The following is a 26,714-nucleotide window of genomic DNA, read 5'->3' as shown; positions in this document are numbered from 1 at the left end:
AATGTAATTTTGCTAATTTTCTTTCATTTTTTCCGTTTTCTGTGCCCTGGTGACATGCTAACTGGTAAAATCAGGAACCTCGCTTTGGAACAAAGGCTTGATAGAGTTTCACAGGAAAGAATATCAAGAGCGAGATTAAATACTCATGTTAGAGTAGTTTATTTACAGGTGATAAAATTTCAAAATTAATTTAAGAGTGTTTAATTTTCTGTCATAGTCTGCAAAGCTATCATCCAGATATTTCTGTTCCCGAGGGCTGAATTTACAGCGATGCACTGATGTGGCATGCCAGGAAATTTTCCTGCTTTGTCTGTAGAAACCCTTTGCTGGCCACTGTAAGATGCAGCATTGCATAGACCGAGACTGGCTGTTACGTTTACATTCACGTTCTCTCAGATGAGCTATACTGGTGCTTTATCCAATAAATAGTAGAGGGAAGGTGATTCATCTGTTTCTTGAAAACTTTCTGTTCTACTGATTTATGCCGGAGAGGACAAATCCTGGATTGGCTTATCTGCGCCTGCTTGTCTAGAGTTGCCTGTGCCTAGCAGTGGCTGGCACGGTAAGGCTTGTTTTGGTCTCCGTAGCCCATGACAGCTTTCTTTCCTTTTCTCCTAGGCCTGTCCCAGGTTCTCTGTCTTCACTACTGCACCTACACAACCGACAAAGACAGCCTATGCCTGCCTCTATGCCTGGCACCCTGCCCAACCCCACCATGCCTGGATCCTCTGCTGTGCTCATGCCTGTAAGTTTTTTGGTTTGGGTTTTTTGGAGGGGAGGAGGGTTGGTTTTTCGCTTGATTCAACCTATGTAGTGGTGAAAGTCTGCTGGATTTTCTACAAAATCAAAGTGCTAAGGAAGCTGGACCTTTTTCTCTGCTTCATCTTACACAAGAGTATTTCTGGTGCAGTTAATGGCATGTTAATTAGAGTGAGAATGATTAGAAACGGTTTACATGAGACTGCAATTTCTGGTTCTCACACTTGGTCATGTAGGTGAGAGCAGTATGTGTGTGCTGGAACAAAAAGATTTTTCTCAAGTCAGACAAAACTGGAAAAGCCATATACATAAGTTATGCCAGTGAACTCTAAGTAATCCTCTTGTTTGTGGGAGGTAATTGGCTAACAAGAAAAAAATGTAACTCCAGCCTGGTAACTTGCACTTAATTAGAATTTGGTCATGATTGCTGTTCACCTTCCACTCATTTCTGCAGAGCTGGGAATATTCCCCATCCTCTGGGAGACAAAGGGACCTTTGCAATTGTAGCTTCAAATTCTTAAATGATTTTAACAACCCTTTCAATGTAAGACATTTGGGCAGATAAGGGGTGGAGATGAGTAAGGACAGCACAGGGAAGAGGGGACTGGGAAAGGAGAGTTTCTGTTTCATTGCACCATGTTTGGAAGGCAACCTGAGAGTGATCAACCATGGGAGGGGGGAGAGCACTGCTCATTCTGGCCCTGCTGGAGCAAGGGGGACATTCCACAGGGCTACAAAGATTCAGGTTTGCCTGCTATTTGAGCAGTCATTAATAAGTTATTAATTAATAACTTATCAATAAGGCTCTCTGGGAATATCGACCAGGAAGTTCAACAAAAAAAATATAAGACATGTCACTATGAGCATTTTTTTTCTGGCATGATTCCTAAGGAACCTGAAACGGAGCAAACATCCTGCGTCAGTGTAAGCTCAGGGGCTTCGGGTTGCTGCTGGGGAGCCCTCTGGGCAGCTGTGCTTGCAAACAAGCAGGCATGCTCTGGCTGAGAGCCCCAGAGATGTGAGGATGGGGGCGAGATGGACCCTATGAGCTCTGGCTGCCCTGGCCGCAGCCCCTGCCCCACAGCCCTCCTGAAAGGGCTGCAGAGGAGATGGCAGTGGGAGCTGCACCTGTCCCTTGGAGAGGGTGAGGGGCCCTGGCAGAGGCAGCTTCTCCCCACCGGCAGGCAGTGGGATATCCCCCTCTGCCCCAGGCCCAGCACCCATTTTTGCTGGGATCATAGAAGGCGGGAGTCACTGCCTTACCACAGGGCACAAAAAATAGCTCCCTTGCTTGGAAGAGCTCAGGAGGATCCAAAAGCTTCTTTCTCCTATAAGCCAAAGATTCAGGGGACTGTCCCGAAGCAAGGCAGGGTGCTCAGCTCTGGTTGAAAGCAGCACCATAACCCTACTTATCACCCCTGCCAGTGGCTCACGGTGTAACAGGGCTTGCCTCTTTCCAGGGAAGACGCTACAAGAAATTATTTTATCCAGTCCTTACTGCCATTAGGTTTTGTTTGAAAATTGTATCCCTCCCTCCCAGCCTACTGAGATTAGCTTGCAGAAAGGGCTCTGAATAGCCAGGAGGAGTTCTGCTTTGTTTTTTGCTATCTCAGCACTACAGGAAAGCTTCCTTTACCAGACATATGGAAAACTCTTCTAAGCTGAGCAGTCCGAGTGAGGGAAAAAGAGCCAACTCGTTTTACATATATTCGAGATTGTAGATTTTTATTTATGTTTTTAACAAGCTAAGTTGGGCTGCACTGACAGGGGAATCCAGAACTTTATACAGTTATGCTTTTAAAACCACTTAACTCCGAGTGTTGTTATACTGAAAGGGAGAAAATCATTACAAAAAAGCGCAAACCTGGGTGGCTGCTACATTTGTTTAGTAAAGAAGCCTTTTCTTTATAATTGGCTGTGAGTTTTCAGGGCCGATTCTGATGAAACGCACGCCTGCGTGCATACACGCATGCAATTCACGACACAGATTGTTATTTTTCCAGTCATGACTTGAAGAAATAAAGCTGAGTCCATTTAAATAGAAACTGAGCGTAAATTCTTGCAAATGTCTCCAGACGTTTTCAAACCTTTCTTTTTTCTTTTTCTTTTAAAAGATGGAGCGACAAATGTCAATGAACTCCAACATCATGGGGATGCAGGGGCCGAACCTCAATAATCCATGTGCTTCACCTCAAGTCCCCCCAATGCATTCAGAAGCCAAAATGGTAAAAAGAGAAAATAATAAAAAAAAAAATTTCTTTTCTTATATTGCTCTTGCATACTGGTTACCCAGACAGTGGGGGATGTAGCCAGACACTGCTTACTTCATTCTTAGTCATATGTTATACTTTTTTTTAATACGCTGCAGTAAATTGCTTTTGTGTCTATGAACTTTCAAGATGTTCCTAGTCCTAGCTGAACTCTCGGTGAGAGGGAACTGAAGTGAAGGCTGGGCTATCTGATTCCTACTGTGTTAAACAGGATTTTTGATGCAGATTAGTAGAATTTAAGCGAATGGGCTGGCTGGTTCTCTGATGGTGTCTGTGCTCCACAACTTTGCTTAAAGACAATTGTCAGTTAATAAAGAGTGAAGTAAAAAGTGGCAGATGTGGAGGGAGCGTACAAAGTCTTTGTTTTTTCCGGATAGGCGCATGGTGTGTCAGGGTAATGGCAGTGTTAGAAAAGCAGACCGTAAAACCGGGCTATTTTCTTTTGCTTGAGTGCAACAAAGGTGTTGCCATCAAAAAGAAGAGTCAGAATTTGGACAAAAATAATCTATTTATACGAGTCAAATGTCATAGTGTTTTTTAAAATTGTTATATGTCTTGCAAGGTCAAGGCTTCTCAGGCATATTTACTGATATGGGATTAATGTAGGTAAACTAAACTACAAGTGGGCACGTATAAATTTTCCCCAGCTTTATATGCACTCGCATGGAGGTATTCAGCACTAATATCCCTGGAACCGAGTTCATCAATGTAGAAATACTTAGGCTTTTTCAGTTTCAGAACTGCCATTTGCTGGCTAGTGGATATACGAGGACAGAAGTTTGCAGTTTAACTCTGTAGGGTTTTTGTCCTCTCAAGATATCTCATCATAGTGGAAAAGAGGAGTAACTTCATTGGACTTCTTTCAGTGGCATTTCGCCAAGGTGAAATTGTCATAAGTGAGAGAATGAAATCAAGCCGACAAAGATTAAGCAACCACATGTTTTTATATATTTCTACTTTGCATGACTGGTACAGCTTTTAAAGTTGTTGTCATCTATCCTGAGGCAAAGAAAAATATCTTCTTGTCTATAGGTACGGTGCATGCAAGAGATTCTTGGTTAAGAGCAACAACATATACAAGCTTACTCTATCTCTGTTTTCTTAAGTTGGATAGGTCATGCCTTCGCCTCCCTGTTGGTCTGGGTTAGGCTGTTAACCCAACCTCTGTTAACACCCCGTCTAAAACCACACTCCGTAAACATGCAGCCAGTTGGCCAGAAGAAGAGCGATAGCCAAAAATGCTGGCTCCCCCAGCCAAGGAAAACCTGTGGTCAAGAGTTCTCTCTCTGCTGTACCACACAGTGACGGTGACATGCCAAATGGCAACAGCATCTGCAGCAAAGCTTGTTAAAAACTTTTTGGAATAGGTGAGTGTTTTTTCAACTCAAGCATAGCTGAGCCAAGCTAAATACTCCTTGGCTGAATAAATCTAAAACTGGCATCTGTTTTGGGGACTAAAGGTTCTGTAGTTTACTCTCTCCCCACCACCTCCTGCCTTTTCTTTACTGGAAGTGTGAGGCTACTTACGAACAAGATTAAATTATCCGTGCATATGGTGAGAATTCTCTGCCTTAATGGCTGAAACTTTACATTAATACAAATTACTTTTTAATCTGGATAAGTAGGTTTTGTCCCTAAACCTAACATATGAAGGCATGGTTCTTTCAGACAGAAATTGCTATCAGTTCCAAAACACAGTATAGTGAACAAGCAGCCCCTTTGCTTCTCAGGGGCTTTCTGCCACTCTTCCAGAGGTGGAAAAAATCCACATGCATTAACTCTTAAGAGTAAGAGGTATAATTCAGAGCTCCAGGACCTTTCTTCTTTTTAAATGCAGGGGTTTTTTTAATATCCTGTATTATAGTTTTATACTTAATTTCTGTTTGAGCATACATGTAATGTAAAAAGCCTCTTCATTTAGCCACTGCCTTTGAAAAATACGAATCTATTAACAATACCCTGCATGAACACGAAGTGGAAAAAACGTAGGAAATATTCAGAGCAAAATTATTTCTTACATGTAAGTTCATGAATTTTAAATCTGAATCATCTGTATTACAGGCATGTTTGTTCTTATTATTAACTGTTTCACTTTACCTCGTGCTCAAAGCATGAGATTTCACATACTCTGGTGACTTTTTTTAAAAAGTGGAAAACGAGGGTGCTCAGTACCTTACTGGATTGCGTCCTGCATTAGGAAGGAATTTCAGATTTCCCTGGATTCTGCTAATGCTATTACTGCTGGTGCATCCAGCACTGCATGTGTTCTCTTTGGCTGGCCCCGCTCTGCAAAGAATGTGTGTTGAACACTAGGCAGGGTCATCTAAGCTGCTTGCAGCTAATGGCTGCAGTATCTGGAGAAGTTCGGGGGGCTTTGGGTTTGATTCATCAGCTGTCCAAATCCACAGCAGATGGATCAGCGTTCTCTTTGTGCCGACATGAGAGAATGCAGGACAGGCTCCTCTAGATGTGAGACCCAGATGTGAGACCAAATCCTTCTGGTCTCACGCGCATGAAAGCATGTACCTGAGCATTGCAAGCATGATTTGGTATGCAGCAGTCGTAACACTATTTGGTGACTCGTGTGACTTAATTTGCTTCTGTAAAGTAAATACGAATAAATAATATCAGTATGGATGCTGTGTGATGCCAGTTTTTTTAGAGGAAGCAGATAGATGGCAAAAGATTCACACCCTCGATTGGTCCCTAGTCACTTTGCAGTAGGAAATGGAAGCCAGTCTGATAAAGACATACATATATGAGCACATACACGGACATATATAGAATGTGTGTTGCATTAATGTTTCTATAATATGCAATTTATTTATCTATTTGTATTTCAGTCAGCTTGTATTACCTGGCATTTATAGAAAGCCATATTCTGCCACCCAAGATGCTTGTTTCCTGGTTCAATTTTTTCAGGAGAATGTTACTTCAAATATTAAAGTACTGTAGATGACATCCCAGAACTGATTTAATTTATCACAACAATCTCAGTTTCCCTCACAGTGTGCCTGTCAATTAGGTTATCACCTAATGCTTTAAAACTGTCCTAGTAAATGAATGAGTGAACATCTAAATCAATACCGCTTTCGTCTTAGATTCAGAGCTGAGTGGATAAAACCTTTCTGCTGCCCACCAAAAACACACATTGATTTTGTATTAAAATATATTGCATTGGAAAGTGGAGGAAACATAGCTGTAAGTGTACATGGTAAAAATATGCAGAATAGCACGTGTAGCATATTAACATGTGGTTCAGTAGGCCGAGAATATTATGAACTCGGAATTGGTGGCGGTGCCTTTGCCTTAATATACTGCTTACATACAGTTTGGTTTGCAGTTTCAGAGTATTCAAGGTTTTATAACTCGGAAGTGCAATACCGTGTGGATTACTGGAGTGAAAGATAAATAGTGTGCACTGAACCGCTGGAAGGCTGCATGAAGGCAGGTCTTTTCAGTGGAGCTGATGCCTCTCTGTCTGAATTTTGCAAGGCATTGATTGTTACCTGCAGAGATTTATGAGCTCTGAAAGGAGGTATAAGAAGCAGGCTGGCAATGAAAATAATCTAACTTAAAAATACAGTTTTCGATTTGACCTGTCAATTTTTTCTTTTACCTTCTCCCTCTGCCCCTTGCTGGATACGTAGTTTTATAAAATTTAAATAAAATATAATATGTGTGGCTTGGCTGTGCCTGCCTTCCTGACAGAATCTGTATGCTTAGTTTAAAAAAAAAGAAAAGAAGTGGTTCCCATATCAGAAGCATGTAGGGTTGCGGGCTATTGTTTTTGCCTTGTACGTATTACTAGGTTGAACGGTAGTAATAAGAAAATGAATTTGAAAGTGTCTATCAGATGTAAGAGTGAAAACATACCAGAAAAGAAAAATAATAAACCAGTAATGAGCATGTTCCTAATTATAATGGTAAAAATATCCATATTAACCGAACCTCATAATTTACCTGAGTGCTAGATAGCTTTGGCAGAGGAGGAGAAGAGAGGTGAAAGAAGTTGTGGTTAGCCAGTTGTCATCATCACTAATTTTTATTTGACTTAATGAGAGTTACGGGTCCAGATCCTACTGGTGGCTTTGAAAATCCTGGTCCAAGTGTCACTCAGCTCTCCATCCCAGTGGAAAGGCAGGACTGGCTGCAGGGACCTGGGTGCATTTCATATGGCTGTCAGACGGGCACTGCTCGCTTTCTCCAGAAACACAGCAGGAAAGGTGGCCAGCTTTCCTCGGATGGAGATTGGGGTCTGCATTTGGATAGAGTCTTCTGCTGCTTCTTGTTTTACAAATGATGTGTGTTTCCATGCCCGTGAGCTGTGGTGGTGCAGCTGGTGTCAAGGGAGAAACTGCTGGAGTAAAGCTCTTACCCCTGGCCCCGCTGTGGTACTCGGCTCCGCCATTGCAGCAGCCATTGGGTTGACCATTGGGTACCAGCGCTGGGCCAGGTCTGCAGGGTTTCCGTACTGATTTCAGGCAGGAGGCTGGCGCAGGCAGCCCGGGCAGGATCAGAGCCACTGAAGCTCTAGGTTTAGCTACTTAACACTTCATGACTGAAGATATTTTGTTAAATATAATAAACGGTTTGAAGTCCGTGTTTTCCTATCAAGCTGGCTGGGAAAGGAGTCGCTTTAGTAGAGCAACAACTTCAGGGCCAGAAGGCTTTTCTTCGCACAGATTCTGGACTACTGAGCAGAAAGAAAAATGTTGCATCTCTGCAGAGCTTTCAACAGCAATTTCTCATCTTGTCCTTCACAATAAAGCAAAGAAAGCAGCATAAGAAAAAAAAAGTGCCAAGTGAAGCCTTCCAATTTAAAAAACAGAAGAGTCGTGACAAAATTTCCTGTATCGGTAACTGAGAAATGTTTTCAAGGAAGAGACTGTTAAATAGTTAAAAACCACAGTGCTTCTGCAACTGTTGACAAAACTCACTGTTCTGAAATTGTATCTCCTGTTACATTTGCGCTTGTGTTTTAAAATCCCCAAAGCCAACCTTTCAGTGTGCTCCTGATCTACACTTTAAAATCCTCCCCGGGCAGTAGCTTTGCCTGCAGACAGTATGCCTTGCTGTGGATTAAGGTATTAATGTGATGGGTGAAGCTAATCATATTTTGTTTTGTTTACTGAAACAGGACCTTGTACCCGTCATGCCTAAATGCTGGATTATGGACTAGACTGGGTAGGAACTAATTCTTCTTAAGCTGTCAGTGGCTCAATAAGTGCAATAGAGAAGTGAGGCGGTTCAGTTACTCATAGCTGCTGCGAATACGTGTTGAATATTTGATCTCACTTCTCCCGAGTGCATACAAATTGCGTTGCTTGTTGCAGACGCAAGTTGTAACAATTCCTTGCATTTTTCTTTCTTTGTGTCACTTTATCCTGCGGTGATCTTATCAGCACTATTTCCCTAGAAGAACTTGTATTTTTATTATTTTGTTTCCCTTTATTCATCTGGGTGTTAAAATGACCTCGCTTTCTCCCCCACCCACGAGCCCTCACCCTTTCTCTTTCCCTCTGTTTCTCCACCACCCTCTCTTTCCTCGGAGGATTTACCGTCTTTGTCGATTTGTTTCTCTTTCTCCTTTTCCCTCCAGTGTCCACCCTGATTTTGTAACCATAGCAATAATTGAAATACAATCCTAATATTTGCTTGCTGTAGCTATCATCTAGCCCAACACATGAACTGCTGGCTTTTGTGTGTTGTAAGGTTTTGAAACTTAAGTCAGATGCATCTGTGTACGTGAGGGCGACTTGTTTGGTGCCAAACCATCCCTTCCAGAAAAGGTTTTGTTTGTGTAAACTTGTGTGTCAGTGGGAGCTGGTACAAGTACAAGCAAGTCCTTATGGTAGTGAAGCCAGGGAAAAAGGAAATTATAAAAATAAAAACAAGGTTGCGTTACAGGGAAGTTCTGCTTCACATAGATATATTTCAGTCTTTTGCTTGGAATTTGTACAGCTTTCACTTTCCAAGATTTCCAAGATGAATAATGGAAGTTGTTTTGCACTTCAGGCTGCTGTGTGTGAAGCCTGGCGTTTGCTTGGGAGGTACGAGTGCATCTCATGACAAGCGATGGGCTTTGGGGCGGAGGGGGGGATGGTGTTACACACTTTACCAGCTCCGTATTTTAACCACCAAGGACACAAGAGCTGGAAGCAAAAATCTCACAGCAATACATCTCTTCTTTATGGACAGGCTTAAAAAGCATTTTCTAAAACCTATACAGTAGCTAATGAAGCAGTTTATTAATTATGATAGTGTCCTGTGAGATAAATAATTTTAGACTGTTGAACTGAGAGAGAAAAGTGAAGTGACTCACCAGAGGCCACACAATTTCTCAGTGGAAGAGCTGAAACAAGCACAGAAGAATTTCTGGCTGCCACTTCCAGAAAACACAACTTCTGTCTGAGTACAATTTATGTATATGTATTTTTTCAAGTTAATATTAATTGTTAATATTGGTAATATCAATATAATTGTTGAAATATGGTATTTTTTCAGAACTAGTGAAAGAATGGGGAGACTCTGAACTCCTCAAGCTTACAGGGGGTGCAGACTCAAATTTAGGATTCAAATCCAAATGAAGGTGACAGTTTGTGTTTGGATTTAATGCCCCTGAAATTTCCTGAACTTTACTGATGAGATTTTGGCTCGGAATGACAAAAATTAACTGATCTTCTGAGACTTCTGTCATCCGAGATGATGGAAGCCTTGTGAGATCAGCTTCCCTGGCATCGTGGCTTTCACTGAAATCTCAGGAGAGCACTTACTTTCACATAATGTCAACCATATCCAAACCAGGACTAACGAATACCCCTGTAGGGCTCCTTCTAAGATCACAGGCATATTTGAAATACTGCTACAAGCTGTGTTCAGTCTGAGGAAATGTTCACAGCATTTGTTGTTTCTTCTGTCAGATATGGCCGGTGACACTTTTCAGCGGTGGGAGGGTTATATACTGTCTTCCAGATGTTCATTAGTGCAACTTCTCTTATTTATGTTCAGAGAGTTATCAAGAAGGTAATTTAAAAACTGGGACAGGCTGGGTCTCCCACCCTGGAAACACTTACGCAGCAAACTTTGCTCCGCTTGCGGTTTTTACTAGCAAATTGACAGCCAGTAACGTTTATCTGAGATTTTAGTGTATGAAATGCTATGAATAATCTTCCCAGATGTGCTCTGTAGTCAGACTGCATGGGCTGTAGCGTAGCTGGTTGTGTCCTCTGCGCTCGGTACCCTCCCTATACTACAATTACCGCGCAGCCTACCTTACTGGCCCCCCCCAGGGGACCTGCGCAGTCTTTACTCACAGCTTGTTCCTCATGTGCTTGAGGACTGATTGCAGTTTCTCTGGCAATGTGGGCACCTCCAAATTACTCTGTGTTAGACAGTTTACCCCATTTTAAGTGACTTATGTTACAAAGAAGACAGCAAAATACTTGATATAACTGGAATCATTTCCCATTAGTATTGCAGAGGCAGGGGGAACATGGACTTTGGCCAGCTAAAGATGAAGTTTAAAGATTTGATTAAAAGACTGTCAGTCTTTTAGGAATAGAACTTAATTTATGCAAAACCTCTCTCCTCTAGTCATGGATGTGCTGTTTTTTCTCCTATTTTATATATTAAAGTCACACTGAAACCAACTCATTACTATATTGAAAAATGTTATAAATATTTATTTTAAGATAGTATCAGATTCTTCATTTAGTAACAATATCAGTGTGAAAGTACTTTAGGATTGTTACCTTCATTATATTACATTTTCATTCACGAAACCTTGGTCTTAAAACTATGTTGTAAAAAAAAAAGAAAGCTTTTGTAGAATAGAAAAACAGCAGTCAGGATTCCTGTAGCTTTGTTTTTCAGTCTACTGGAAATGATTTAAAAAAAAATAGCCACCTTTTCACTGCAGCTCAACTTGTCTCCTCTCCGTTTTAATTTTCCAGAATAAGTGTTCAGAAAGGAAACAAGCCCCATAAGGAGCTTTAAAATAGAATTTCACACTCCTCTAGCTTTAAATAATCAGAGGCAACATTTTTGGTATAGTCAAAGATTACTTTTAAAATTTAGCCCTGATCCTCAGCTGCTGTAAATCTGTATAAATTCATTGACTTCAAAGGCACTGTGTGGTTTTTGCATCAACTGAGGACCTAGTTTATGCTTCTGAATCTCAAAATTTTCCTTTAGAGGCAAGCTCTGGCCCTTCCACACTTTGATACTGCCAGGTAAGCATTTTGTTGGTTTGGGCTTTTGTTTTTAATGTTATTCTTTTATTTAGAATACAGTACATATTTGCCTCTTCTTTTTGCACACTGGTGTTTTGCCAACTCTTCCAGCACCTTATGTGACTTTTTCTGACTTAATTTTTCAACTCTGCTTCCTATAGGTGTTCATTACATAATATTTAAAGATAAATTATTTTCTCTAAGCCCCAAAATAATATCAGGAGATTTTTTTATAATTGATTCATCATACCAAGCAGTCGCTGAGAGTTTTTGACTCTCCTATATCAGTCAGTGACAGGTATTGGTACCTGTCCCTAATGATTCATAATGAAAAATTGCCAGATATTTCTTTGAAACTGATGGATGATTCATGTTGTTATATTTAGGCCACATTATTCTGGAATGTTTAAATTAGCCTAAAAGCCACCTCTGAGTATACATGTGCAAACATAAAGTACATTTTTAGTTTTCCCATCTGGAAATACATATAAAGTCCAGGGCTGTTTTCAAGTCGCAAGAAATATTGTTATATTTTTATTATAGTATTTCAGTTCACACTCATACTAATATGAAAAGTTTAGTAATGGCATATCCTTAATACTGCCCTCAAATGCCAAGGTTACACATGAAGTCCAATGGGATCTAGCAAATGTTTAAACTTTCATTAAAGCCCGAAGCCCAAAATAGACTTTACTAGACCTGTACAAATTATTTTAAATTATGTAAATATTTTTAATATGTCTGGCTTCTGACAGAACACCACTATACACCAAAGTATGACATTTGCCTTACTGTGCCAACTTTTTGCCTTTTTTTTTTTTTTTTTCTTCCCAAAATATCTAGCATCATTACTGGACTTGACTAGAGTCTGCTTTATGTGCTGCTTGTGGTTCAGGAGAAATATATGTAAAGAGGATGGACTGTGTTGCCCAACTGTTAACAGAAGCTCTTTAGCATGAGGTTAAGCATGAACTTAGTTTTGGCTGCCAACATAGCAGGCAGGAGATACCCAGGATAAGGGTGGGCGAAGTCCTGATCTGCTTTCCATCTGATGGACATGTACAGCTGCTCTGAAGGCTGGTGTTGGTGTGCAGTGTGTGCATGTGTGCACAGAAACCCATGTATTTGGGTTTTTGTAACAGATATTGCTCTAACTTTATCTTCTAGGAATCCTCTTAAATTAAAAAATCCTGCCAAAACATTAATATCTGGATGTGTATGAAATCTGGACTGAGTACTTCATTTAAACAAGAGGCAGTGGTAGGTGACAGTAACAGCTAACAATCTGAAGAGCTCCAGCTTTGTTGGTCAAATGTCTGCAGGTGTGTGTGTTTGTGCACATGTGCATGGGTGTAATTTTTTTTCTTTTCTGTGGTTTTGATGGGGGTTTTCTTCTTCTTCATTCCATGTACTTTTACTGTGTAAGCATAATCTTAATCTATGCCTATTTGGCTAACTTTTTCCACCTATTTATTTGTGCATTGCCCTATCTTTTGTTTAGAAATGACTTTTCCTGAAATACTTTAGAATGTTGAAGAACAATAAATAACTGAAAATCCATCCGTATTATCAAAAAAATCACTTAGTAACATTTAGGCTTACTACCATTTGCATGAAGAAAGGGAAATTTGTTCTGCTACATCAATTTGCAGAGAGTTGTCAGTCTTCTAAATGATGTTAGTGGTGGATTAGCTTGATTGGAAACTTGATCCAAGCAATGTTTGAATTAGTTGAATAGAGAGTTCCCAGAGGTAATCTAGGGTTTATGCGAAAACTGGTATATAAATGCATCACTGCTGAGAATTAAAATAGGAATGAATTGCCCTTGGTGAAATTTGTGGTTACTGGGATTGTCCAAGGATACCCAAACCCTTCATTTCAGAAAACAAGGTAGCTTGATCCCATTTTAAATATTTTAGAAAGTAAAACTTCCCTTTCTTCTACACTTACAATTCAAGATGTGTTTATACTAATCTTAGTAAAACAGGTTTATATGAAGCTAGTTTAATACTGCCCACAAAAATCTAAATAACATAGCTATGACTTGTAGTACCCATCCAGTGTGTGCTTTCCTCCTAGAGAAGGAGCTAGGCTAGCCCTAGGGCTCCTGACCACCACAACCTGGCCAATGACCATCTGAATGAAGTAGCTCTAGGGTTCCTCACTTTGCTAGTTCCCATCTTTGGTTTGTCCCATCCACAGTGGAAAACAACAGAGACCATGAACATGCATTTTTCTGGAGCATGTAGGATCTTTCTGCAGAGATTCTTAAGGTCTCAAGCAGAAGTGAAGCTCTCTTGAGCTGCACATGTGAAGGAGATTATAAGCAACCAGGATTACGTCCTGGATGTCTTTAACCAGAGATGCTGCAGATTGTAGAGAGCTCCATTTCCCAAAGTGTCTTTCTTTCAGAAACACACTGCCAGCCTCCTGGCTGTTACAGGACAGGAGAAACCATGATGTGCATGTGGTTGGGAAATGGCATTTGCCTGAAGTCATGGGCTGCCTGCAGGCCAGTCTCCATCCTTTGTTTCTCAGTGGGATGTTAGCATCACGAGTGATGGACCGATGTCCACGCAAGGCTAATGGTGACAGCACATATGCCAGGAGCCTCCCTGCAGGAGCCTCGGCAAAAGGCAAGGAGGGGAGCCCAGCAGGCTCCATCCAGGCTCCAGGTGCTTCCAATGTCAATACTGGGCAGCCATGTCCAGTGAGGAGAGAGGGTCCGCAGTCCTGGTGCTCCTGAAGTGAAGGAGCATATGTGCCCTCTCGGTGGGTCGTAAAGCAAGACCCCTTCCCCCATGATGTTTGTAAACCACCGTGAGAGCCCAGTTCTCACCGGCAGACATTTCCTGCCCCTTCCCGAGCCTTGGTGGAAAGTAGGCTCTGGCGTTGGGCTTTGCTTTCTGGGGAGCACGTGCAGGAAAGCTGGCAGTGCATCTGTGTCTCTGTGGCTGCTCCTCTTCTTTGAAGGAGAAAATCACACAAGACACACCCCCAAGCCCCTCTCCTCTTCATTTACACACCTAGTAGGTAATGTTAGCGTGGTATCAGTGAACACTGTACCTGTCCACTTGAATCTCCACATGGCATATCTCCTATAATAAATTATGTACTTCAAGGAGCAATAACAATAGCTGAGATTCTTGAGACGAGGAGAGTCATGTTACCAGAAGTACCAAAAAGGCTGATTAAAATTAAATCGTAGCAGACAACAGTTGTGTTACAAAGGAAGGCTCGATTACAGCCAAGTCACTTTCTTTGCTAACCTCTGACTTATTTATTTCTCCTGTATGCTGCAGTCTGCATACTCTTTCTGGTTGTAATGAGCATTAATTGATTAGCTGGATCTATGAAGAGCTTGAGCACTCGTAAGTACTATCCCAGTGGGTACGCAACTAAATAGTTTATGAGGTAATTAGTATTTTAATGCCTTTTCTAATGAGCCTTTTCAGTAATGAAATCTCATGAGAACATTATTGGTTCATATGTATTTCTTCAGACACAACAGAAGGTAAGCTAATGCTATTAAGAGATTTTAAAGCTAGTTTATAAAATGGTTTTTAGTAACTTATTTTTTAATACTTGCCTTGGTTCATTTTGCTTTATTGAAAAAAAAAGCCATCTCAATTTTTCCCACCGCTGTCTGTTGCACTCCTCTCTCCTGACAGAATTCTTACACTATACTGCAATTTCAAATAATTGGGATAATTTCTGAGGCTGCTACCCGATCTCCTAAGCTCAGCTGTAAGTAAATAATACCATACTGTCTGAGCATGTTGTTTCAGATGTGTTCTCATCCTGGGAAAAAAAACAACCCTGTGCCTGGCTGCACAGTGCCTTGGATTTATGACTGTGTCAAGTTTGAGAGAATGACCAACCTCTGCAAAGCTTTTCAATGTCAAGCTGAGCTCTATTCTGGAGGCTCAAAAGCAGCACAGAGCTTGCAACCATACAGGCAGTCTTACTTCACCTCCTCCTTCAGGTTCATTGGATGTACCCTGTTTTACCCAGGTTTAACCCATAGTGGGAAAGACAAGTCCTGTGCCTTGCATTTTATTTCTCCAGTACCTAAAAGAAGACGGCTTTGTCGGGAAGAGTATTTCGGTGTGTGAATGGCTCATTTTATCGTTGGCCATGGGGACAGTACTTGCTTTTTGTTCTCTGGAGATCACAAGGTATCAGCAGCTTTTTATGTTCTCATCTCTTAGGGCTCACTTCTTCCAGTTGGGAAGTGCAGTCTTGCCCTGAGTGGGACTACGGCCTCAATTTAACAGCACATAGCGATGCTGTGAAACAGACCAAGCCAAAGACCAAAGCATGTATGTTTTGGAAACCTGTTTCATAAATTAGTTTTGCGTAGTCTAGGTGATACTAGTCTAAAATACTTTGGAAACTTCATTTTAAGTTAGGGATGTACAAATCCTATTTAACACTAGAAGCTGTAGCAAGACTGTAATTCCCCTATACAGATCTCATTATGTAATGTAAGATGTAATGAGACTAATTCATCCTTGGGGTGTCTTTAATGGTGTCAGCACAGTTTCGCGAAGGATGGATTTGGCCTAGGGACACCACCACCATAAAACGTGACTGTCTTCCACTGGTACTTCTCTCTGTGTCTCCAAAACTTTACTGAGACATGTCACTGTGATATATTAATAGCCTAGTACCTTTTGATGACTGTAAGTTATTAGCAGTGTGTGTATTGTTTTCTTCAGATGAATATGAAAAGCCACATTTTCAGTTAGGTTAACTGTAAAAGCGTCCTCCAGAACATATAGAAACGGTGTCCTCTGACTTTACATATTTGACTTTGCTTGCAATACCATGCATTAGCAACACTTAGGAGATGAAGAACGCCCAACGCTGACCACTGCTTTCCACATTGCCTGCCATCTCCACACCCTTTTGCAGCATGAGACCCAACAGCACAGGAGAGGCTAACGCCTCCTGTGTCAGCTCCTAACAGCACCCGCAGAGTCTCGGGTTTTCCGCGCTCACCCGTGCAGCACGGTGGAGTCCTCTTTTTAAGGCACAGTCAGACGTGCTCTTAGGATGGAGGCTGAACAGCCTAATCTGTTTGCTCAGCTGAGATGTGGTAGCTTCTTGTGTCCATGTTCGTGGTCTGTTTAAAATGCAAAATAAATCAGATTTGCCTGAATTTCCTTCAGAAGTGAGCCAGCCACCCCGGCTCCTCTGAGACCCTCCTCAGGGTCAGCAACCCAAGGGGCTGTGCCCATGCCAGTGCCCAGAGAAGAAAGTTCAAGCAAGAAGGTGCACATCAGGTTACCAGCCCAAGAGCAGAGGAAAAATATCCTCAGAGAAATATTTTGGTTTCCATTCTGGAAATTTCGTAGAGGGTGTTTCTGCTCTATATTCAGAAGCTTCCTTAGGGGAGAAATGATCCGTGAGCTGTCTGAGGGTAGGAGCTCTGAACTGTCTGTCTTTGATGGCCTTTGGACTTGCGAAAGCCATCTCTGAACACTAATGGAGCACAGTCAGAATTAGATTGGGGTGGTGGAGAGACTAGTTGCCAGACATTGCTTTTGATTTTGGTAATATTTCTTTTAAACTTGAAATGGGCTGGAGTTGTTTTGCTTACTTTTTCGGAGACTCTCTAATTTTGTTTGTGCCTCCTGAGTCATCACCTGTCTTTGCCAAGACTTTATTACATCTAACAAAAGGTATATTATTGATGCACTGTGGCATGCACAAAGCCTTTCTATGAACTTCACTGGACTTGTGGTCCTCCCAGATTCATTTTTCTCTCTGTCTCTGCTCCCGAGCAGGTCCATGCTCGGTGCTCTGCTCTGACAGCATGTAAACGCTGAGCAGGCTTTGACACCTCATCGGCTTAAAAGCTCAGCTTTCTCGACTTCTGATGCATTTAGAGCAGTCCTCTTACCTTTCATTCTATAATAACATGTATGTATATACATATAGATATATATAGTCTTTTTGGTGATTGCAAAAAGAACAGTGGAGAAGTAGGCACTTGAAGAAATGTCTTGCCTCAGAAATACTTGGAAAGAGCAAAATGCACTTAAAAGATAAGTTTGGCACTTTCTATTTCTTTCTTCTGCTTGTGTGTACCATGAGGTCATGATTAATGGCTTTTGTGATGTTTGGAGGGCAGAAATCACTTGTATGTTCAATTCAGGAAGACCTCTGAATTGGCGGGGCCCAGGGGAACCAGCAGGTCCACGTCTGGAAGGACCCGTGATGTCATTTCATGTGGCCACGGGGGATGCAGCTATTACTTCTTTAGGCATTGTTCTTGGATAGTACTAAGGTGTGTGGGGTTTTTTGGCCTCCCAAACACATTAATTCTGCCCTGAGCAGTGGAAAGATTCCCCAGCCTCGGAGGAGGCTGTTTAGGATGGGGGGAGTCTTAATATGCAGAGGCAGGGGGCTACTGGGGGTATGCATGCAGTAGAACAACCAGAGAGGACTCTAGACTTTACAGATACACTTCTAGTGATGCCAACTGAGTTCAAAGGAATGGAACCTGTAAATGAAGTTTACTTGAAATAAAGCTACTATGAGATAGAGAAACATACACAGTAGAGAAATTGGATATTTTGACATTTATTCATGGCTTTCCTGGGGTGTCTTGGACTGTATAAACTCACTGCTATTGTGTTAGTGAAACCCTAGATTCCCTGAGGGCATAACTGTGACTGGAATTTAACTTCTTTTGCTTTGAAGAAAGAAGAGAAAAAGTAAATTTATTACACTAGTGTAACTCCTGTCAATTCTGCACATAAAGGAATTATGAACAAACACATAATTTAAGAAATTATGGACAAACTCATAATTTCCTGACAATTTCTTTCCAAATGACGTGCATTTTGAGAATATATAGTTTCTATATAGAAGGAGGAGTGGAGTTGAATTCCTTCTTTTTCTTCCATCCTTTTGTTTCAGTAAAAGAAGATGCTATTGAAGACATGTTGGGTAGTCTGTCTAGTGTCATTGATGAGCTCTGCAAGAGATATGCTATCTCTGTTTTGCTAATACATTTAAAAGGCATGGATAGTTTAAACAGGGTATTCTCAGGATATCTTATTTTCTTGCAAGCTACTAAACTTTAATTCAGAATAATTGTGTGTTGTATTTACAGTTCAATTTAGATAACGTTTGCTTATGTTTACATATTGTGCCTGGCTAATAGATGGCCGATATAGAGTGAAATTAAAACATAGAGAACCTAGACAATAAAGATCCTGGTTCACAGTTAGACTATGAGCCTTTGTGCTTTTTCATAGTGTGATTTCAGCATCTAATTAAGCAGATGCTCAAGTAGTTTGGGGAATCAAGTCTTAAATAGCTCAATTAAATTACTTTTCCCTATCAGCATGAGATTCAGTGTCAAAAGATACATTTGCAATCAGGAACAAATATTTAGGATGAAAAGTATGACATAGATTAAACCACCTCAAAAAGACAGAAATAAACTGTTAGCTAACAACACAAAGCGCAAAGTGGAAATGTAGGAAAGTACAGTACGTCTTACTACAGGGTTGCCTATTTCGAAGAAGACAGAGCAAAGGATATGTCTGAATTTCATCAGTTCTGAATTGTTTTTCTGGGAATATGCTACTATTTTGCATTTAGGTGTTATTCTCATTGCTAAGTTGGAACATTTCCTTTCCCACCCCTGTCAGTCACATTTCAATCAAAAGTTTGTCCCTCTGCATTTTTGGGGACAGGGAACAGCTAGTGGCATATTAAACTAAGTAGGATGAATATCCTAGTTTATGTGTAAATAATGTAAAAATCAGGGATGTCTTATATGGTTAAGTTTCTTTACGAATATCACTGCTTTAATTCACTAACAGTTTTACTCCTGAGGAAAGAAAAAAAGATTTCTGGATTTGTAAATGAAGCTGAAACCGTGGGGTTCACAGTATGAGGGCCACCCCGAGTACAATGTCTGCATTAATCTTTGCTCCTTGCACAGGAGGCTGGAGCTGCCTGCCAGAGCTAATGAATGGATTCTGACTCTGCCACGTTAGGCTATTACCAAATACAAAGGCTGGTCACAAATTATAGTTTGTCTGATGGCATCAGATATAAGCATTAGAAAAACATTTGCTTAACAGTAATAATTAGTCACCGGTAGAGGCAAGTTTTACAGATTGCTTTGGAGCACTGAGGCAAATGTGGCTTTCTGTGGGAAAGAGCCTGTTGCCTGCCTAGTGATTCATAAAAAGCAAAAAAAGGTGCTTTAGTTACATCTCTTCTAAAGGTGAGACCAAACCACAGTGTTTCTACAAAACCCAAATAACCTCAGTCTTTACTGCAAACACTGTAGTGTTTTAGGAGCACTACCTTTCCTCAATTAAACAAACAAAAAAAAATAATCTTATTGGAGAGTTGTTCCTGGCTTGGATTAGGCTCATGCTCGCACAGATAGAGCACTTCACCGAGTGGATGCTTTTTAGCTTAAACCTTAACAGTTAAATTAGAAGAAAACTCAAAACTGGCGCAGAGGAGCTCAGCAAATCACCAGGCAGCCTGGGCTGCTGAGATGCTTTCGTTCTTTAGCAATGAACTCATACCTTGGGCTTTTGTATTCTCGGGGAGAAGAATCCGTAGTTCAGAGAACTGCTAGAAACAGGATGGTTAAATGAAGCCCAACAGTAAGCAATTCGTGTTACTGAAGCATGTCACTGAAACTTGGCACAAGTGCTAGCTCTGAGCTTGTGCTGTGGAATGGTTTTAAGTGCTTGTCATCCCATAGATACCGCTGCAAATGTTCAGTACTGCCTCTCCTTTCCTGCGCTGTCTGGGAGAGTGAGTACAAGAATAAGTCCATGCGTTTTCATTTGTTTGACTTTGAGTTTTCTGTGCTTTGGTTTCAGTAGCGTGGCTATCAGATGAATGAGGTTGTATCCATGCCAGGAGAGATGCAAAACAGCCCATTACTTCATTGTGTGGTTGATTTGCTTGTTTGTTTTAAAAGTTTGCATGTAGTAGTGAATGCAAGGGGATGATAGCATCTAATAATTGTAGTGCTGGCAGGAGCGATGCAAGCTCACCCACACAGCTTGCCAAGGTACCTCTAGTCTGGCTTGCAACACCTTCTCTTTTTTTGCCAGCGGTTGTCCTGCTGCCGTAGCACAGAACCAGAGAGCAGCTTTAAAGTGCTCACAACTGGTGTATGCAGTGGTGGTGAGACCACCAAATTAATTTTCCTTTTTGATGTGATTAGGTTTTGACTGCTATGTTGGCATCTCTTGTGCCAAGGTATTTAACAGGGAGCTCCTGCTGTGAAAGTCCTTGTTTCCGCTTTTGCGCTGGTGCGACTAAAGGGATATTATTCCCTTCCCAAGCTGATCGTTCTGCGAAAGATTTTGAGAGTATGAATAGATTAACAAACGCTGGTAATCCCTGCGTTGCAGAAAGATGGGCTCGATTGCTTTATATTTGCAGGCTTGTGTCAATAGTGCAGAGAGATGTTAGAATATCCTAAAAAGCTGGTAATAGTTTCAGTGCATATAGTTTGCTTCAGTAACTGTCATTCTACAGTTCTGAGTATTAATTAAAGGTATCATGATAAGGGCTTTCTTCGGTGCCCGTATCCTCTTGGCATGGACTCAGGCACAGTAAGGACTTCAGTGGGGCAGCCTGTTACTGTGACTTCCATGATCTGGAGCAACAGAGGATGGTTGGTGATTAAACAATCAATGTTTTTAGGGATGTGTTTACCAATGCTAATTAAAATACCTGTAATTACTAAATTATCTCATTAGTTAAGATAATCCTCCAGATTATTTTCTGTTTACTTGGTTGCTAGGGGTACCCAATACATCAATATGTGTAGAAGTGTTCAATGAGATTGCCAGATTTTTTGAAAGATAAATAGTTTTACATGCTTCAGAAGTAGACTCCAATTGGCTAAGGAACTAGCCAAAGACTGAAAATGTGACATCATTCTTGGCAAGTGATAAAGATATATTTTTGTTAACGGACACTATATAAAAAGTGCACTATACTACTTCTAAGCAAAAATCTGTGTCTAAGAATACTGAAATGTCTTTTAGTCAAGAATCATTTTTAAAAGAAATGCAATTTACTGACCAGTCCTCAGTATGAGTCTGCTTAATGCAGTGCATTTGTTCTTCTATATCCTTTTTAAATTTAAATAGTTAATTTGTATGACATATGAATACTTTTAAATCAATACCATTCTTTAGCAGATAAATATAATTATTGCCTATTAATTCTTCCATCAAATCCATGTTTGTGTAATAGACATACTGTAATTGCCTTCTTGAGCCCAATCACATACTTCAACTTTCAGCAATTATGTTTTAACTTAATTCCAATGACTGATTAAAACCATGTGTACTCAGGTTTAGATAGATGTGCTTACTATGGGATTGTTAAACCTGCAGAAAATATGTTTTTAATAATCCATTAGTATTTAATTAGCATGCAATAACTGTCTTATTAAATCTAAATTAAAACCTTATTTGAGGCATGTAATTGAAAGTGCCACTGGGTAAAATCTAATCTGTCAGGGATGAATTTACATGGAGTAACAACGCGAAATTTTTCTTTTCTGCAGTTTTCAGGGTCTTCCCAAACATTCGCTTAGTCATCGCAGTGGAATCTTGCAACAATCAGTTTTCTGCAAGTGCAGCATTTGAAATGCTTTTTGGGTCAGAGTTGTCATCTTTTGAGAGTTCATCTTGATTTGAACGATGATTCTCTGGCTGGAAGATGAGGAATTCTTAAACCTTTACCAGATGCCAAAATGTGTGTAGGGACCCAGCGAATGTTTCCCACTAGCCAGTGAAGAAGGAGGGCTGGTTTGCAACGCACACCACATGGTTAGGTGTCCCTCAGCGCCTCAGCATGTGCTGACAAACATGAAAGGAAGAGGGGTTTTTGTGACTCTCTCTCTCTTTATAATAGAAGAGTTATTATCACGTGTTGCTATGTACGAGCGGTCACACAACACAGCTGGTGGGAGAAAATTGTAGCAAAATGAGACTATTTACAGAAATTGTGACACTTTTCACTGTTCTGGGATAAGAGTGATCCAGAAGGCATCCAGAAACGTGAATTCATAAGTGCTACTGATAGATTTCCTTCAGCAAGACAGCTGAAAGAGTCTGCGTAAATTATCAATCCAAATTGCTCGTAAAGTTCTAAACATCATTGGTTTGAGATTAATAGCTACTCGCATCCCTGTAAAGATGTGTTTAATTAACTGGCTAGCAAATTTATAGGAAAAATCCCCTCTCAGATCTGCTTTGTAGAGTCCAAGTCTGCTGTTCCCCTTTCTCATCATAACCCCGTCCCTCCTTGACAGTAAGTGGGAAAACTGCAAACGCAGGAAGCGCAAGATACAAGAGCTGTAATTTAGCAGGTGACTCACTGGAGATAATTTTCCCAGGGTGTTTTATACCGGTGCTTAGCCATTGTCAGCCTCAGTCTGCTTTGGGTGCTAGTCTCTACGGATGTCAAGGTGCCATTTGGGAGCTAACCATTATCTTGGTTGTATCATTATTGTTATCTTGATATGGACAATATTCTCATGAACCTGAGGCGGTTCAGCAGATTGGGATTTGGCTGCAGAGGATGGGGTAGATTCCAGATGTTGATGGGACTGTCTAGGGATGCAAAACTGTGGTTAGGAAGGGAGTAAAAGGTTACCATGGATGGAGATCAGGGAGGAGCAGCAAAATATTTTGCTGATTCCCTAGCCAGTGTTGTCCAGCAACGCCTGAAGTGTTGACAGACCTCAGTTCCTGAGTTGTGGTGGACAGTTCTGTCCCTTCCCAAACTGCTCACATGACAGAAATTCCTCTGTTTTTATTAAAAAGCTGGGGAGGATGAAGGTAAAAGACCATCAAAGAAGGATGTAAAACAAGGAGGCTTTCAAAGGGGAAGGAAGAAACTTGAGAGCAATCACAGCTACAGGCAGAAATGTGGCCTTTAAAAGAGGACGGGAATTTGCAAAGACATGTACAGTGCAACAGGGCGAGGTGAACGCAAAAAGGCATCAGGGCTCACTTGAAGAGGGCCAAAGAAAATTATGTATCAGTGATGGGAACAACCCCTAGGACTACACAAGTCAAATTAAATGGTTCCTTTTACTTGTAATATGTTTATGATTAGGCCACACATGAATAGCTGTCATGGTGAATACACTGTGTGTGCAAATTGTGAGCTGTTTATTTGAACTTAGACTCTAAGTGTTACTGGACACCCATGCAAAACTGGAGTGCTCTTACTCTGAAGCCGTGAAGAGTGTCACAATTTCTGTAAACAGTCCTGTCTTGCTGCAATTTGCTCCCACCAGCTGTGTTGTGTGATTGCTGATACAGAGCAACATGTGATAGAAACTCTTTTACTATAAAGAGATACAGCAAAAAACATGGGACGCAGAAGTCAATAAGACCACCTAAACCTTGTAGTAGTAACCACCCAACTACATGAGATACAGTGAACACAAATGACTATACCCCATGGAGTTGTTCAGATTTGACACTGAGATGTTGACATGGCAGGGAGGTAGCTAAGGCTGAGAACCGCGGAGAGAGGAAATAGGGTGCAAAATTATTTAATTGCTCATCTTCTTCATTTGAAATTGGTGGAGTGTCAGGTATAGCTATGGAAACTTTCTGTGGTTTATTTACATAGCCCGATTTGAGACACCTGTCTAAATCAGGAGCCAAAGCTCCTAATAGAGTTAATGGAGCACTTAGGTTAAGAGCTAATTATAGCCTAAGGTTAGGTTCTCTGAATGGCTCTCTGGTGGCACCACAGGACTGGGGGCAGCCCAGGCTCCCCAGCCGGGTGACTGATTCAAGTGGTGTGAATAAGCACCCGCACCCCGAGCTTCAGAAAGTTCAATGCTGGAATATTCCGTAGTGTTCATCACTATCGTTATGCACCGTTAAAAGCTGTGCAAGTCACAGAGGGAGAGACACGGTAGCCGCTTAGTGAAAGCGCATATATATTACTAGCAGTTTGGCATTAGAGTCACAGCAAGGAATAAATCTAGTATCTATAGAACTATGTTGACTTCAGCAACACCAGTTTACACTTGCTGAGAATCAGACTCAGGATTGTTTTTTTAAAATCAGTCTTCTGTCTTCTCTTGGTGCATGTTTGCATGTGCTCTCTTTCCCTCTCTCGCTAATATTTTTAAGCAAAAGAAGCTGCTGTGGGATCACTGAGGACAAGGATATTAACATGGTTATCAGAGAAATTAATGCATGTGGTTCATTATATTGTTTTTCAGTGCTGGCCTGTAAAATCAGGATTACTAAAAAATAAACAAGTCTCTCGCAGATTGCAAGAAGTAGAAGTATTTGGCTTTCATTTCTAATCAGACAGGCTAAATATTCATGTTTATGTGCCTAAATGAAACTTTTGTATGCAGTCTTCCACCCCATCTGCATGAATAGTAGCATTGTAACAGGATGAGGTCACTGCAGAAGGGAAAGTGAGGTAAGAACACAGCTGAATCTACAGCCTCTCTGCTACATGGTGCACCAGCTTGTGCTTAAAGGAATACAGCGCTTTTGCCCGAGCCGGAGTCGCTGCGGGCACTGCCTGCAGAGCTGAATGCCTCTCGCAGGGCTCTAGATGCATTCCTGGCTCTACTGTATGGTCTGATGCACAGTGTACAGTTTCCTCTGCTTTTACAAACTGCTCTTCAGAGACCTCTTTACACATCTAATATAAGTGAAAATCCATATGGTTTATTTTAAAGCCTTCATTTAAAAAAAATAAACAGTTATCAGGCCTCATTCTGCTCTGACTTATGTGGCGTAAATCCTGAGCAGTCCCTTTGTAATACTCACTGATGTTCAGGATTTATGCCAGCATCAGGGGGAGCAGTGTTTGGCCCATCAAAGGGCTTTTTCCCCCTCATTCTTTTTAAAAGAAATGACTCAACTTTATAAAGACTGATGGCTTCCTATTGGCGTCACCTTTGTACCTAGTGGGAACACTCACAAATATACAGTATGGCATATCCTGGTGCGCGCGTCTGAGAGCTGGGCAGTGGAAGGGTGACATAGCAAAGCGGCATTTGAAGGAGTGCGAGATTTGCTAAATCCATATGTCAGTTCATATTTTACCTATTCCTTGTATTAACTTTAAAGGCCATATAAACAGGTTGCCAAGGGTACACTGGCAAATCGCCTCTCCTCACCCACCATCATAATTAGAGCTCTGAGAACTTGGAAAAACCTGCCTAGTGAGCAAGCCCTTCTCGCCCTTTTTCCACAAGCTTCTCCAAGCTCACAAACCTGGGTAGACTTGGAGCAGCTGCTATTTCAAACAAGACTGTCCATCCCAGCCTCACCACCCAGCGTGGGAGCCAAAGGGGCTCTGTTTTCATCCCATGCTGTCTCTTGCTGCGTTGGCTTCCCAGTGTGGCTCCATGAGTTCCCAACAAATTTGTCCAAAATAGAAATCCCTTCTTGCTCATGATCGCCTTTGCCACTTGCCAAAACCCACCACTCTTTGTCACTTGCCAAAACCCACCACTCTTCTTGACCCAGACTTATCCAGACTTTGCCACTTGCCAAAACCCACCGCTCTTCTTGACCCAGACTTATCGGAGAAGCCTGTTTCTATCTTGCATATGAAACTCTTCCGCTCAGGCAGCCACTGATAACCGTGAGGTCAGATCGATACAGCGCCTGCTGTGTCCAGGAGCAGGGCACTCAGGACTACGTTCCTGCTGCTGAAAGCATCTGATCAAGCCAACACCAGGGTTTATTCACCCATTTTGACTCTTTTTTTTTTTTTTTTTCCCCCCTCACCTCACAGACAGTGGGTTGAGCCACAAGTGTTATCAAAGTAAAATCGTAAAAGATTTAGAAAGACTTTGTGGCTCGTTCGGTACCCTCATCTTTGCCCAGCACAGGAAAACCAGGTAGGAGCTGGTGAGGCAGACAGAGAAATTGTGAAAGCCTTTTCCCTGGGAAAACTAGCTATTTTTTGGTTACCTGAGCCAAGACCTCGCTCAGCCTGGGTTGCCAGGCAGGACAGCCAACCATGAGTGAGGATCCTTCCTATAGAAATAGGAGCTCGGAGGCTCTTTTATCTCTGCTCTCTGCATCCCCCAAACACCAAAATAATTGATGTTTTTCTGGCCCCCATAACATCCAACTCACTCATATCTCTCACATGTAGTTTCAGATCCACATGGAGTCAGAAAATCTGACTGCGAGGCAGCTGCAAACGGCAGGCTGTGAGCTGCTCAGCTTCACCGCTGCTAAAAAGCTGCTGCTGGCCTGCCCTGGTCCGGCTGGGCTAACATCTGCGCTTCTCCTCGCCCTCTCTGCCCCAGCTGGGAGTTTGGGATTGTGGCAGCAGGAGGAGAGAGGAAGGGAGGGATAGGAGCCCGGGTGATAGAGAGTGAGCGAATGAGAGAGTGATGGTGGGATGAAAAAATAACATAGATGTAGGG

At 41.5% G+C, this 26,714-nt stretch overlaps 1 protein-coding gene across 9 annotated transcripts in view; it reads left to right on the top strand.

Annotated features, from left to right (window-relative positions):
• The window catches only part of CREB5 (cAMP responsive element binding protein 5), a 258,871-nt gene that overhangs the window by 185,136 nt on the left and 47,021 nt on the right, over positions 1 to 26,714 (top strand). For all 9 annotated transcript variants that reach the window (XM_087772373.1, XM_087772381.1, XM_087772339.1 and 6 more), the window contains 2 exons: positions 619 to 745; positions 2,874 to 2,984. In XM_087772373.1, coding sequence (XP_087628499.1) covers positions 619 to 745; positions 2,874 to 2,984 — 238 coding nt within the window. The remainder of the gene's footprint in view (positions 1 to 618; positions 746 to 2,873; positions 2,985 to 26,714) is intronic.

This window comes from Nipponia nippon, unplaced genomic scaffold (genome assembly GCF_047370975.1).
Source record: "Nipponia nippon isolate SJK-2023a ecotype South Korea unplaced genomic scaffold, ASM4737097v1 scaffold_1, whole genome shotgun sequence".
NCBI classification, from domain to species: Eukaryota; Metazoa; Chordata; class Aves; order Pelecaniformes; family Threskiornithidae; genus Nipponia; species Nipponia nippon.
Note: the sequence above shows the minus strand (reverse complement) of the source record. Positions and strands in the feature narration are given on the sequence as shown.